This window comes from Alligator mississippiensis, chromosome 6 (assembly GCF_030867095.1).
Source record: "Alligator mississippiensis isolate rAllMis1 chromosome 6, rAllMis1, whole genome shotgun sequence".
Taxonomy (NCBI): Eukaryota; Metazoa; Chordata; order Crocodylia; family Alligatoridae; genus Alligator; species Alligator mississippiensis.
In genome coordinates this window covers 22052582-22065336 of record NC_081829.1, presented here as the reverse complement: position 1 = coordinate 22065336, position 12755 = coordinate 22052582, and the positions used below count along the sequence as shown (strand labels likewise).

The window sequence follows — 12755 nt, the reverse complement described above, 5'->3', positions numbered from 1 at the left end:
TGGCTCTGGCTCTGTCCCCAAACCTGACCAGAGCCTGGGCTGGAGCTTCCACTGCCATAATAGCTGTTACCAGAGCTGGAGCAGGGCTGGGGTCATACTTAAGATGGTAAATGGTGGGGGAGGGAAGGAGGATGGAAGGGGCAGAGGCTAGGGATGGTCAGTTATAACACATTTATAAATTTTCCACATATAGAATATAGTTGTGGGGGGTCGTCTTAAATTCAGAATCATCTTGGATTTCAGTAAATAAGATCTATCAGGAGGATGAGAGGGCAGCTGTAGAGAAAGGAATATATTAGCATACTGGGGGGGCCACATTCATTTGCAGGTATAGGGAGTCTCCCAGTCTGAAATAATTGCATGTGAGGACAATGTGGGAGTTCAATGAGAACAGAAGCATGTCTTATTAGGGATAATGTTTCTTATGGCTTGTAATGCATCCTCTTGAGGGACGTTGGTATACAGAGATGTGACATCCATGGTGTTTGCTGGAAGCTTGTCAATGAAACCTAGTTTCTTTTGGAAATCTGTGGTGTCCCTCAATAGCTGGCAATTTCCTCTCGTCTCAGGATCCAGGCCCATCACTCACTTGGTTGAAGTGCACAGGAACTAACTCACGTTGCTTCCCCCTTATCTTACCTTATTATCTCATACTTTTAAAAGTCAAAAGCTGATGTTAATAAATACTGTTGCCAGCACTGCTGTGCACTCATTCTATTTTTATTAAGGCTGCAATGGATTAACAAGTGAGTGAAAATGTCTCCTCTAGTGCCTGTCTTGTGTAAAGCTGAAAGTAAAAAATACTGTAAACAAGAGGAAAACAGGTTTGTGCCTCTTCCTGAGATATGATAGTGACTTCCTAGGACAAATGTTTTAGAACAGTCAATGAACTGGGTCTTATGGAACTTCTCCAGCTGCTACTTTTGACTTTAACATGTTCAGAATATGGCCCATTGACTTAAGCAGGGCTTTGCTACGCCAGAAGAGATGTTTGGTCCTCCAATTTCTGTATCTTGTGTTCTAGATTCCTAATGAATTAGAAGGTGAAACCCAGCCAACATTTTCCTATATGGGAAACTGTCAAGGAGCAGTTTCATCATGTAGACAAGATTTTTGATCTCATCCACTTTGACTTTTACTGGTGAAAAGTTTCAACCAGTCTTACTATTAAAAATTAACATGTCAACACACGTCTGTCAGTTTTTGAAAAGTGCCAACATTTCAAATAAGCTTGTTAAATTTTGAAGTCAAACCTTTTTCAATACGTTATGTTTTTTACCAGCCATACTAAGAGGACTTGTACAAAGCAGGGATTGTGTAGCGGTTGTTAGCCAAGTAAAACAACCATGGACATTTCCTCATGTATTAGTAATGGTCTTATTGCCTGGTTGTGAACCTGCCTTCACTCCCAACCTCTAGTACTGTTGAGACGGTTTCCAAAGTCTATAGCTCAGACCTTGTATATGTATTCTTACGCAATGGATTCATATCAGATTTGCTGGCAGTCAAAAGATGCTTTTTTATGACTCAAGGATGTACAAAGGAAAACATCCCAAGCTGTGACTTTGTTTCAGAGGTAAAACCTCTCAGAATGTAGTCATTTTCCAAGGAAAGAATACTGCAGATTTCTCTCACAATTTCAGATTATGGAAAGGACTCCATGTCAAGAAAGCAATGTGCTTGTGGGAGGAACACTGCCATGAACCAAAACGTGCCTCCACTGCCAGAGCAGAAGGAGAAGCGGCGGCTACAGAATGCTGCCAAAGATCAGACACGCAGTGGTGGAGATGCTGCCACCAGAAGACAAGCTGCACTGGGGCAGGAGCAGGGAGAAAAGCAGCAACAGCAGAATGCCACTGGAGATCAGCTGCACTCCCCTATACCGGCGTGGGCACATTTTGTAGATACGTGCTGGCAGGTTTGTCAGCTGGCCCTTGGAGAGGGATAAAATCCCCATCAACCACATTCGAGGAGGAACAGAAGGGAGGCCTCCTGAGAGCCCAGAGTAGCAGGAAGCAAACAAATGCCCCGGCAGGGGCAAGTGGTGGCAATCCTGAGAGTTGGGATGCCCAGCTAAGGCTGGTTTGGAGGAGCTAGGATATATACCTCTCTCAAAACCATGGATCCCAGATGAAGCTGACAGAGACTGAGACAGCAGTGAGCCTGTAGAGAGAGAAATAAAGAAAGGATACTAAACTCGTGAGTAGTCCCTGGGAGAGAGAGAGTGTCCTGAGGGAAGACACCCCAGGGTAAACACAATAATGAGAAAGGCTGACGTGAGGCCTGAATAAGGACATTACACCATCTGAACTAAGACTGAGATTGGATAAGGGCTAAGGCCCAGCCATGGCTGATTGGCTTTGCTTTAGCCTGGCCAAGGACTAACATTATTGCTGGTTGGCTCAAGGCGGGGTGTAGGGAAGGTGGAGCCCTGAGATGATGACCTAAGTGAGAGACTGAAGAGGAAACCAGGAAAGGCAGGATTAGAGAACTTCCTCCTAGCAAGAACCCTTAACAACAAGACATGGCAGGAGAGAACCCCTGGAAACCTTTTAGGGAATCTCACTGGAGGGCAAGCTGCTGACCTGAAAGGAAGAAGCTGCATCTGATCAACTCAAAAAAGCAAAGCGTTCAAGCGTTCAAGTCATGGGAAATTACGGTGCCGCTAACATGCTTGGATGTAATAGCTTGCACCTCACACCAAGAAGTTACAAACACTGTGATGGATCATCTAACCACAATGATTTATTCCAGGTCTTCAAAAGACATTGAGCTAATTGTTGCTTTTGGTTACATTTGTTTATGCTGGGGTAACTGAATGATCAGCCTGGAGAACAGCTCTCCAGTTTGAGCTAATCTGAATTAGGTCCTGGGATATGGATGTAGTAGTTCCTTCTGGGTGTATATAAAACTAGAACCTTTTCTTGGCTGCCCTAGAATCAAATTAATTGCAGGTTTAATCTATATTTCATTAAATTTTGAACATCATCCAAAATGCAATGTCAACATTAAAAATCTGAGCTAGAGAAGTAAAAAATCTTAGCAAAGAGAGAGAGAGAGAGATGCTACAAAGAACCTGCAACAGTTTTAGGGCAAGATTTTCTTTTTGGGTCAGTACTGTTGAATGTGTGTGCTCTCCTGACTCCACATTAGTGGGTTAGTCTTAGTTGGAGTAGCAGACTACACACAAGTCCTAGAGAGAGCTAGGATACAAACCAGCTCTGAAAATGACAATATGGTGCCCGGCTCTTCATTTCACAGTGGAAAATATAATCTCCACCAGCAGGGTCCTCTGCACAGCTGACTTTCCTGGTGGGCTGTGGGGGCAGAATCTTGGTATCCCCTTGCCCGAGACAGTGTAGTAGCACTGAGTGCTGCATTCCCTACTCACCATGTCATTAGTAACATAGCTAGGAAGTCTATAGGGGTGAGTGAGGGCTCTTTACATATATTTAATCTCTTGCATAAGGACATACCAAAGATTAAAATCTAGTTCACACATGTAGAATTTGACACCTGACTTGTCAGTCACTAATCTTTTTCCCATTTACATCCAAAATAAGCCACCAGTAATCTTGTAACCAACACTTGCACAGGCCTTGTCAGGAAATCTTCCTTCTCTGAGCCCCAGTGTAGGGACCCAGTGGCAAGCAAAGAAGGCCCCTTTGCTCTACCTTCCTAGACAGATTTCTACCTAGACATCTCATTGTTTCCCACAATCCCTTTCTGGTCATGGGACCTCTGTTTTATGATCCACCAGCAGCCATTCCCAGGTTCTCTCTCCTTTTTCCCAAAAGGGCTTGGGGAACCCTCTGTTGATTTTATCCTGACTCAGAACTCAAACTTTTCTGAGCTCCAAACTGCTGCTTATGGGAAGCCTCATTCCTCCACCCCCTGAAACAATGTTTGATCACCTCCCCCTGGCCAAAATCCATCAGTGGGAGGTGAATAATAGGTCCAGATACTGCTAAGTCCAACTCCCTTAAAGAGCTACCCACCCACTGGGCGCATCTACATATGCACTTTACTACGGAGTTGACTAAAGAGTTCTGCAGTAAAGCATCACCAGTCTACATATGTGCCCTTATTAGGGCGCAGTAAACTAATTAACTCTGCTGTAGAATAGTACTGTTCAGGAGAAGTGCTATCCTATGATGAAGTTAGCACACCAAAATGAACTTGTAGATGGTGGCCAGGGCTGGCTGGGGCATGAGGGTGCTACAGTACAGGGGCTGCCTGCCGGCTTGCCCTTCACTGTAGCACCCTTGTGCCCCAGCCAGCCCCTCCGCAGTATGTTGAGCCAGAGTGGAACAGCTCTGCGCTGGCAGGCTGACCCCCCTGGGCTCCCTGCCAGGTGGGGCTGCTCCACTCTGCCTTAATGTGCTGCAGTTCTGGACACACGTGTTAAAACTGGACCTGGGAGCAATAAACTCCAGTGCAGTTTATTGCTACATGCTAATTGCACATGTAGAGGCACCCAGTGACAGTTAGCAACTTACATGTAAACTAAGGATCATGATGTGTAACAGGTGAAACTGAAAGTGTTCTTTCCAGAGTATTAGCTTTTAAACCCTAGCCAGGCATATGGTTAGCCTTATGGCACTAACATGAAAATGTGTGATATTGGGCCTAAATCAAACTCTTTATTTTAGTGGAGTTGCAGCTCAGTAGAAGCTGGTCCATTGCTTAGAGTAGGCAGGTGTCATTGTGTAAAATGTAATGTTTGTAGATTGTTTGTATGCTTTTACTTGAGTCTTTGATAAGGACACAGAGTGGGTCACAGCTATCTTTTCCAGGTAACCTTTGGTAGAGGGCTGGACCCTTGCTGGCAGACCACCCAACTTATATCTAGAGCTGGTTGAAAACTTTCTGGAAAGAATGCTTTTCAGATTGGTTTTTAATTAAATGAAATTATTTGTGGAAATAGGTCTTGTTTCATAGAACATTTCAATATTTCATTGAAAAAACATATTCCTGAAGCCTAAAGCTTCCTTTTAACCTAAAGGCAAAATATTGTGGTTCAAAGTACAGTTCTGGTGCCTTACTAGAGTATTATATTTTCAGGTGTGTTATATTTTCACACTCCTCGATAAGTTGGGCCCTCAGGCCAGTCACCATTTTCCATGAGACACCACAGCCAACACCACCTATAATGGAAGCACAAATCACCCAGGTGACAGCTCCTACAAGACACTGTGATGCCATTTTCTAAATCAAAACCTTTGTTGGTTTTGGGTCTCAATATATAAACTTTGAACATTTTGCCAAAAAGTCAAAATATCTTGAGGGGAAAAAACCCTGTTTTCTGACCAGCTGTCTCTGTTTATATGCCAAATAGTCACCAAATAATATGTTTTGGTGACTATAGTCTTAGACTAGATTAGGTTTATAGGCATAGCAGTAGTTTAATGTCACTCATTCTCTAGTCTTAGCCATCAATTTCCCTTCTCTTTCAGAGATAAAATTCAATACTTGAAGTAACCATAACCAAAGCATTCTATGTTCTAACATAAACAAAGCTGTGCCCTGCATTGTGATTGATCATGGATGGACAAATTCATTATGGACAAGGTTGTATTTCGGCATAAAGCATAACATATAAGACACATCATGGCTCAGGAGCTAGAATGGAGGTTTTTCCATCTGCTAATAAGCTGAAGGGGAGAGTTGAACCTGCAACACAATATCAAGTCCAGTTTGGGAACAGCAGAGGAGTCACAAAAGAATAATGCCTGGCCTTCTCCTGGGGTACTATACCCCATACTGAGAGATGATGGTTTAAAGAGGGATATATATTATCAGAGACAGTTTATTAGACTAGATGGTCCTCAAATCTGGTCAGCTGTGGTAGTTGGTACATGCCGAAGACCTTCCTCCAGCCCTATATTAAGAACTCTATCAACACCTGTACATGAAGGGGGGGGGGGGGGTTATTTCAGGGACTTGGGAAGATGCATTTTTAAAACAATAAATATGTAGAGAAAATTTAGAACTGAAGCCTTTAGAAGTCATATTACTGGAGTTCTGTGTCTGTCCTTGGCAAATTCTCCTTTAGTTGGCCTGACCACTGCAATTTGAGTAACCTTCCACTTCCGTAACAATTCCCTAGTGTTGTTTGATACACATTTTCCCCCAGCCTAAGCATCTCATTCCAGTTAGACTATGTTCTAATTTTCAGTATAATACATGGTTATAGTTATAGCTAGCAGCTTTCCAGTTGTGATAAGTTGGCATCTATACAATTCCAAGACTGTTTAGGTTGGATCCATTTGCTGTATCCTTTTGTAGCTCATAAATTCTCTCTATATGAAGCCACATAGCCTTATGTCCTGTTGTGTTTTTTTTTTCTTTAACAGTGAAACATTACCTGGTGAAATGTCCTCAGAACAGGTATGAAAATATACTTTTTAATTATAAGTCATGGCAACAATGCTGTTTTATTTTCATTAGATGCTGGAAAGAAGGTGTGAAAAATTTTCAGAAGGGCCAACTTGAAAATGTAATTCTCATGGACACTTTTGGAAATCTTACCCAGTACCTTTTGCATGTTCTCTTATACACTTAAGCTACTACTAGGCACAGTGTAAATAATTAATAATAGTGATGATGATGTGAACATTTTCACTTTTACCTTTTAATCTTTCACTTGCAACCCAAGGTACATAAAACACCCTGTTCCAGACTCCTCTATGCCCCAAGTACACATCTGTGTTTTCACTGATTAGGGCCACAAATATGAACCTCAGAAATAAATCCTCAGAACCTGAGGCTTAGAATCAGAGAGGAGTGTTGGCTACCCTGATGTTTGCTCTGGCCAGTGGCATTTAGGGCATAATGCCAGAAGGTATTGTACCCCTTGTTCCCTGCTAAAGCAGTAATATGTCCTTTCCGTCCACTAGGGAGAAAAAAATACAGTAAAAGGTGTATTAACCGTCATTTTACTAACCAGAATACTCTATTAACTGGAATTTCCAATATCCCCCAATACAAATCCTCACTTTAGTAACTGGAATATTTGCCGGGTCTATCCAGAAGGCACATGTGTATCAAGTATTTGCACTACAAGTATGGCACTATCTTCTGTATAACTCTCAGATAACTGGAATGTTTAGATAACCAGCACCCGCCTTACCCCACTCATGCCAGATAATAAAGCTTTTACTGTAATGCATTTCCTTTACCATAGCAAGCCACTTGCCCCTGGAGCATGAAGGCACTGAACTGTTCCGGAAGAAAGGATGCCTAGTAGTCACACCATTTCATGCTATGCACTGTAAAGTAGGGGAAAGGCATAAACTGTGCCATTATGAATCCATTGTTTTTTGTTGGAATTTGAACCTGTAAACTTGCAGTCAAAAGCTGTAATTGTAACATTGCCACTTGATCTGAAACTGAGAAGATTCTGACTGACTTACAGGGCCCTAAACCTGATGTATTAGTGAGCAATAGTCTATAGACATTTTAATAAGATGTAATTGGTACAGAATTAAAGAAAGCAATCCAGGGTATGAGAAGGTTTTTTTCCTTATTGATCACTGAGCTAGAACTTAACTTGTACTCTGATAACTTTACTATTCCAGAAAGTATCCATATAGTTCCCACTACAGGACTCAAGATATCAGCCCTTAAACTCACAACATTTCTATCCCTCATTTTTATTTATCCTCTGTTACCATAGAACAGGGGTGGGCAAAATACAGCCCATGGGCCAGATGAGGCTCGCCAAGGCAAGGAGCCCCTAAAAAATTTAGTTAATATTTATTTGCCCCTGGCTCCCTGTCAAAGCTGACAGGAGACAGGGGCAGTAGGATCCAGAGGGAGCCCTCAACAGGCTTGCAGGCTAGAGCAGCCCAGCCCCACCCACCCCCAGCCAGTTCCCTGCTTTCCTGCCCCTGCCCTGCTCCAGCATCACCTGGCTGTGGCTCCTGGCTGCACCACTGAACCACAGAGCACAGGATCGTGCTGGGGAGGGACGGGGTGTGCGTGTGTTCATAGGGCGAGTCCCACATGCACACCTTACCATACACATGCATCAACACCTCCCCTCACACTGCCATACACAAACCCCAGCCACCCTCCCCCATACCCACCCACACCCCACATATCCACACACACCCACATGCTCCCTCACCCACATACCCACACTCCCACAGCCCCACAAACCTATACCCACCTACCACAATATACAAGAGTAAGACTTCATTTTAAGCTGTTGTGTAGTCACCTCTGTGTACACTACACAAACACATGTAAATCAGGACAAAAACACTTTTTGAAATCAAATTAGTGAATGTTGTAGATGTTTGATTTTTAGAATATAATTTCACATTTTTCTGGTTCTGAGATGGCAAAACCCCTTGCTGAAGAGTACTTCCAGGGGCAAGGGGAGGCACTTCTGGTAGCAAAGGTCATGAGTTAGGGGGTGGGACTTCCAGTCACAAGATGGTGACCAGGGGGCAGGAAACCTGTCAAGGGGTGGGGCTACCCATGCAGCCCTCGACAGCTTGCCAAAACTCAGTAAACAGCCTTCCACCCAAAATAATTGCTCGCCCTTCCGTAGAATCTGGATTCTTCACAGGGATAGATTCCTAACCCTTCTGTGAAACAGAGGGCAAGGCATAGTGCCAACTTATTGGTAGTTAGTTTATAAGGTGTCACTGGCCGTGTCTACATAAGACGCTGATGGTGCAGTTGTTACTGCACAGTCATTTGGTACTTTTATAAACAGATACTAAATGACTGCGCAGTAACCCAAATTACTGTGCAGTAGCACCAATTAACAGCTTTTTCATGATGCTGACTGCACAGTAGCCTGAGACCACTGAGCAGTAGCAGTGTCACAGTTGCTGCCATGTGATGTTAGTGTGCCATAGTCTCGGGCTACTGCATAGCGTGTATACATGGCCACTGATTAGTTAGTCTTTAAGGTGTTACACTGCAACAGAAACAGAAAAAACGGGACAAGAGATTCTTATGACCAGTGAGGTTTAGAAGTTAATGCTTCATGGCAATGCAAAGAGAGCAGATGTTTCTAGTTTGCCAGTGACATAAAGCTTTTGTTTCCATCCTTTGTAGTTTACAATATATTGGACCTTAAATCTATTATCATTAGTCTGAGTCTCAATGCTTTTTGGCTATGGTCCTGGACTAAGTATAGCATGTCCTGGATCCTGACTTAATGTCATTTTCAATCCTTTCTCATGGGATAATTACCGCATTCATTCTGTACAGTGCACCCTAAAGTGAGTTGTAAGGGGATGCACACTAAAGCCATTGAGAGTTCAGGAGGCGTCAATGCAAGCCAAGCCTTTGATGTTGCTCTTTGAATGACCCGTGTTCTGTGACCCTGGACAGCCACTGCAACTAAACCATGGATATAAACAGCACAGCTCAGCAGTTCTAGTTCTCTCTGATGACCACTCTGTCTTTCTGTTTCATAGCTAGCTGCCAGGAAAAAAGGGATAGCTAAAAAAAGAAAATTAAAATAGATGGGTGAAGAACACAAAACAAAGAAAAAAATTAAATGGATCAAAAAAAGGCTACCAATTTAGAGGCAGAAATGGGAGCATAGTAGTCAAATATGAAGACACATCGCTGTAAATCACACAACATAACTCTCTGACAACGTGCAGTATAGCAGAGATAATACTGCAAAAAGCAAATGAATGACAGAGGGTTGTGGGAAAGAAGGAGCAAAACATTATGTTGCTAACCTGGAAAAGCAGAAACACAGCAACCAAAGTGCACAAGTAAAAATACATTTTCAGTGTATTGACTCCAGTCTTAAAATGGTGTATTAAGCAGATGCTTGTTATGCTTTACTAAAAAAAGAAAAGTCTACTTAAGTATGATCCTAACTTTGATAACTGCAGGACAGAGGAATAAAGTTAAGGGGGCTTGGCAGGGTTCAAGAATAGGCTGGATAAATATCTGTGTAGGGTGTTGGATAAATCAAACATCTACTATAACATATTTTAATTTAATTTTTAAAAAATAGAAATATTTTTAAATTCTGTGTGTTTGCATAGTATGTATAAGGGGCAATTGCAAAATAGCTCAAAATAAAGCCTTACTCTTGCATATTGTTTGTGGAGTATGTGTGGGGGGAGTTTGTGGGGTATGGTTGAGGAATGTGTGGGGTGTGGGTATGTGTGTGTAGGTGGATGTGGGTGTGTGGGGGGGTTTGTGGGTGTAGGTTTTGTGGGGGGGCGTAGATGTGTGTGTGGGGTGTGGGTATGGGTTGTATCAGGGGGACGTAGGTATGGTGGGGTGTGCATGTGGGCCCCCTTCACATGCCTCCTCATGGCATACAGCCACCGGCAGCAGGCCCTTAGGGTATTCATGGCCTGTGGAAGCTGGAGCCCCATAGTGTTACACAGCTCCGCCCAAATCCCAGAAGCTGCACATGGCAGCAGGGCCAGGCCAACCTTGGTGCATCAGGCAAGGCTCCCCATGGTTCACATGTAGCTCCTGGGACTTGGCTGGAGTTGTGTACCTCTGTGGGGAGCCCTGCACGATGGAGCCAGCAGCCTAGCCTCACTCTCTGCTGCCGTGTTTAGCTCCCAGGACTCGGCTGGGACAGCAGAGAGTGGAGGCGAGCCGAGCCGAGCCGAGCCAGCTCGGCTCCATTACATGGGGTTTCCCACTGCCAGCTCCATCGCACGTGACTCCCAGCTGAGTCCTAGGAGCTGCACGTGAGCTATAAGGTGCCCCGCATGATAGAGCGGGGCCAGCCTCATGCTCCCACTGACACGGTCCCATGCTTCCACCAACCCACCCTGGCCCTGCACTCTAGGCTTCATGCTTCTGCCAGCCCCTGCAACAGCCCCTTGCTCCTGCCTTCCCTTCTACCCACCACCACTTCCCTATCTGCTGCCTAGAGTGCTGCAGCAGGGACAGGAGGAGAAGTGGGAGACTGGGGAAGCCAAGCAATTCTCTGGGTGGCTGCCACAGCAACAGCCCTACCCAGAAGCTGTGCATGCTGGCTGGGCCTGGGGCCTTCCCAAAGGTAAAGGTGGGAGCTCAGCATGCTGCCTCAGCGGGAGTGGGCAGGGTTCAATCCCATGTGGAGTACAGCAGGGCAGCCACAGGCTGGGCCAGATACAATTAAGTGGTGGGCGCACAGCCATGGGCTAAATGAAATCACCTGGTGGGATGTATTCAGCCCACAGGCCCATATTTTGCCTACCCCTGTGCAACACTGATGAGATGCAGGTGTGGTTTTGCATAGTGAAGCCAGATAAAGTCTATCTGAACCTTCCAAACCTGTCCAGATTCATCAGAAGCTGGACTAGTTCTCAGGAGGTGTTTGACCAATATTGGGCTGAATTGTAGGTCAGCTTCCTCTCTCCCTACTGTTTCTATGAAGGATTCAGTGATTTGCTTCAGAACTAGCAAAAATCTTTCAAGATTCAGTCAGGTCTTTCAGTTTATTCAGATACAGAAGCTCAGTCTAAGAACCTATCAAGTCCAACTCCTGGGAAAATTTGCATGTGATGCCCACAAAGCAGAAGTACTGCATTCTGTACCAGCAGAGCCTCAGCGAGAATTCCAACTCCTTCAGCCAACCTTTGGGAAAGTTCAGGAATCCAGATCCACAATAGTGTCTCTGTCTAAGGAACTGGTATAGCCCTGGTACTGAGCATCTCAGTTTTGAATGTAGTGATATCAGAACTGTATCTCCACATTTTTATAGATGGCAAGCAGAGGCACAGAGAGGATAATGGAAAAAATTACATTTTTCAGTAAATAATCTATTTAATGGAGGATAAAAAGCAATTTCCCTTTCCAAGCTCTACTCCTGAATCCCAGAGTAACATCCTAAACACTACACCATGCCAGCCTTCTCTAAACCAGTGCCTAGTTCTCCTCTGGGTATATGCAGCCAGTTCTTCCTTTGGAAAAATACAAATTATCCAGATGCAGCCTTCATGACTTTCCAATTTCTAGTCCCCTTTTAACAGACTTTTGAAGAAAGTGCGTGTGTGAGAGACAGAATACGTGATCTACATAAACACCAGAGAAGTGGCACATCAACAAGGGTGGTAAAAACCCTAGAAATGAATGGCACTGCCATAGGCACATGTATGGCCCCCTCAATATGCCTATAATGATATATATCATCAATATCAATATGCAAGGTCTGTCATTATATATAATGACAGACCTTGAAGTCCACTTCCTCCACAGCTGCCCTCTCATCCCCCCTGGTATACCTAAGATACCTTGATGACACCTTCACCAAATGAATGCATGGGAAAGAATGTCTAGAGAAATTTCACCAGGGCTGTAACGACTTGCACACCTCCACCAAACTGCCTTTAGAACGGGGTGGGCAATTATTTCGAGTGGAGGGCTGCTTACTGAGTTTTGGCAAGCCATCGAGGGCCGCATGACAGGCAGCCAGGGGCAGATAAATATTAATTTTCTAAATTTTTTAGGGGCCCTATGGGCCAGATAGAATGGCCTGGCAGACCACATGCAGACTGTGGGCCGCATTTTGCCCACCTCTGCTTTAGAATATACCCTCTAGCAAATTTATTTCTTCAACACCACTGTGGAAGTTTGCAAAGGCCACATCACCACTGCATTGTATCAGAAATCTACCAACTGCTACAGCTACCAACATGCCAGGAGCTCTCATCCCAAGTACACCGCTAGATCCATCATCTCCAGCTAAGCTCCACATTACAGCCCTAACTGCTCTGATCCAACTGCCCAGGATGCACACCTTAAGAATCTGGAGCAGGGATTCC

At 44.2% G+C, this 12755-nt stretch overlaps 1 protein-coding gene across 3 annotated transcripts in view; it reads left to right on the top strand.

Annotated features, from left to right (window-relative positions):
- The window catches only part of VSTM4 (V-set and transmembrane domain containing 4), a 102910-nt gene that overhangs the window by 50864 nt on the left and 39291 nt on the right, over positions 1-12755 (top strand). For all 3 annotated transcript variants that reach the window (XM_019499456.2, XM_006262057.4, XM_019499455.2), the window contains one exon: positions 6357-6390. In XM_019499456.2, the coding sequence (XP_019355001.1) occupies positions 6357-6390 (34 nt within the window). The remainder of the gene's footprint in view (positions 1-6356; positions 6391-12755) is intronic.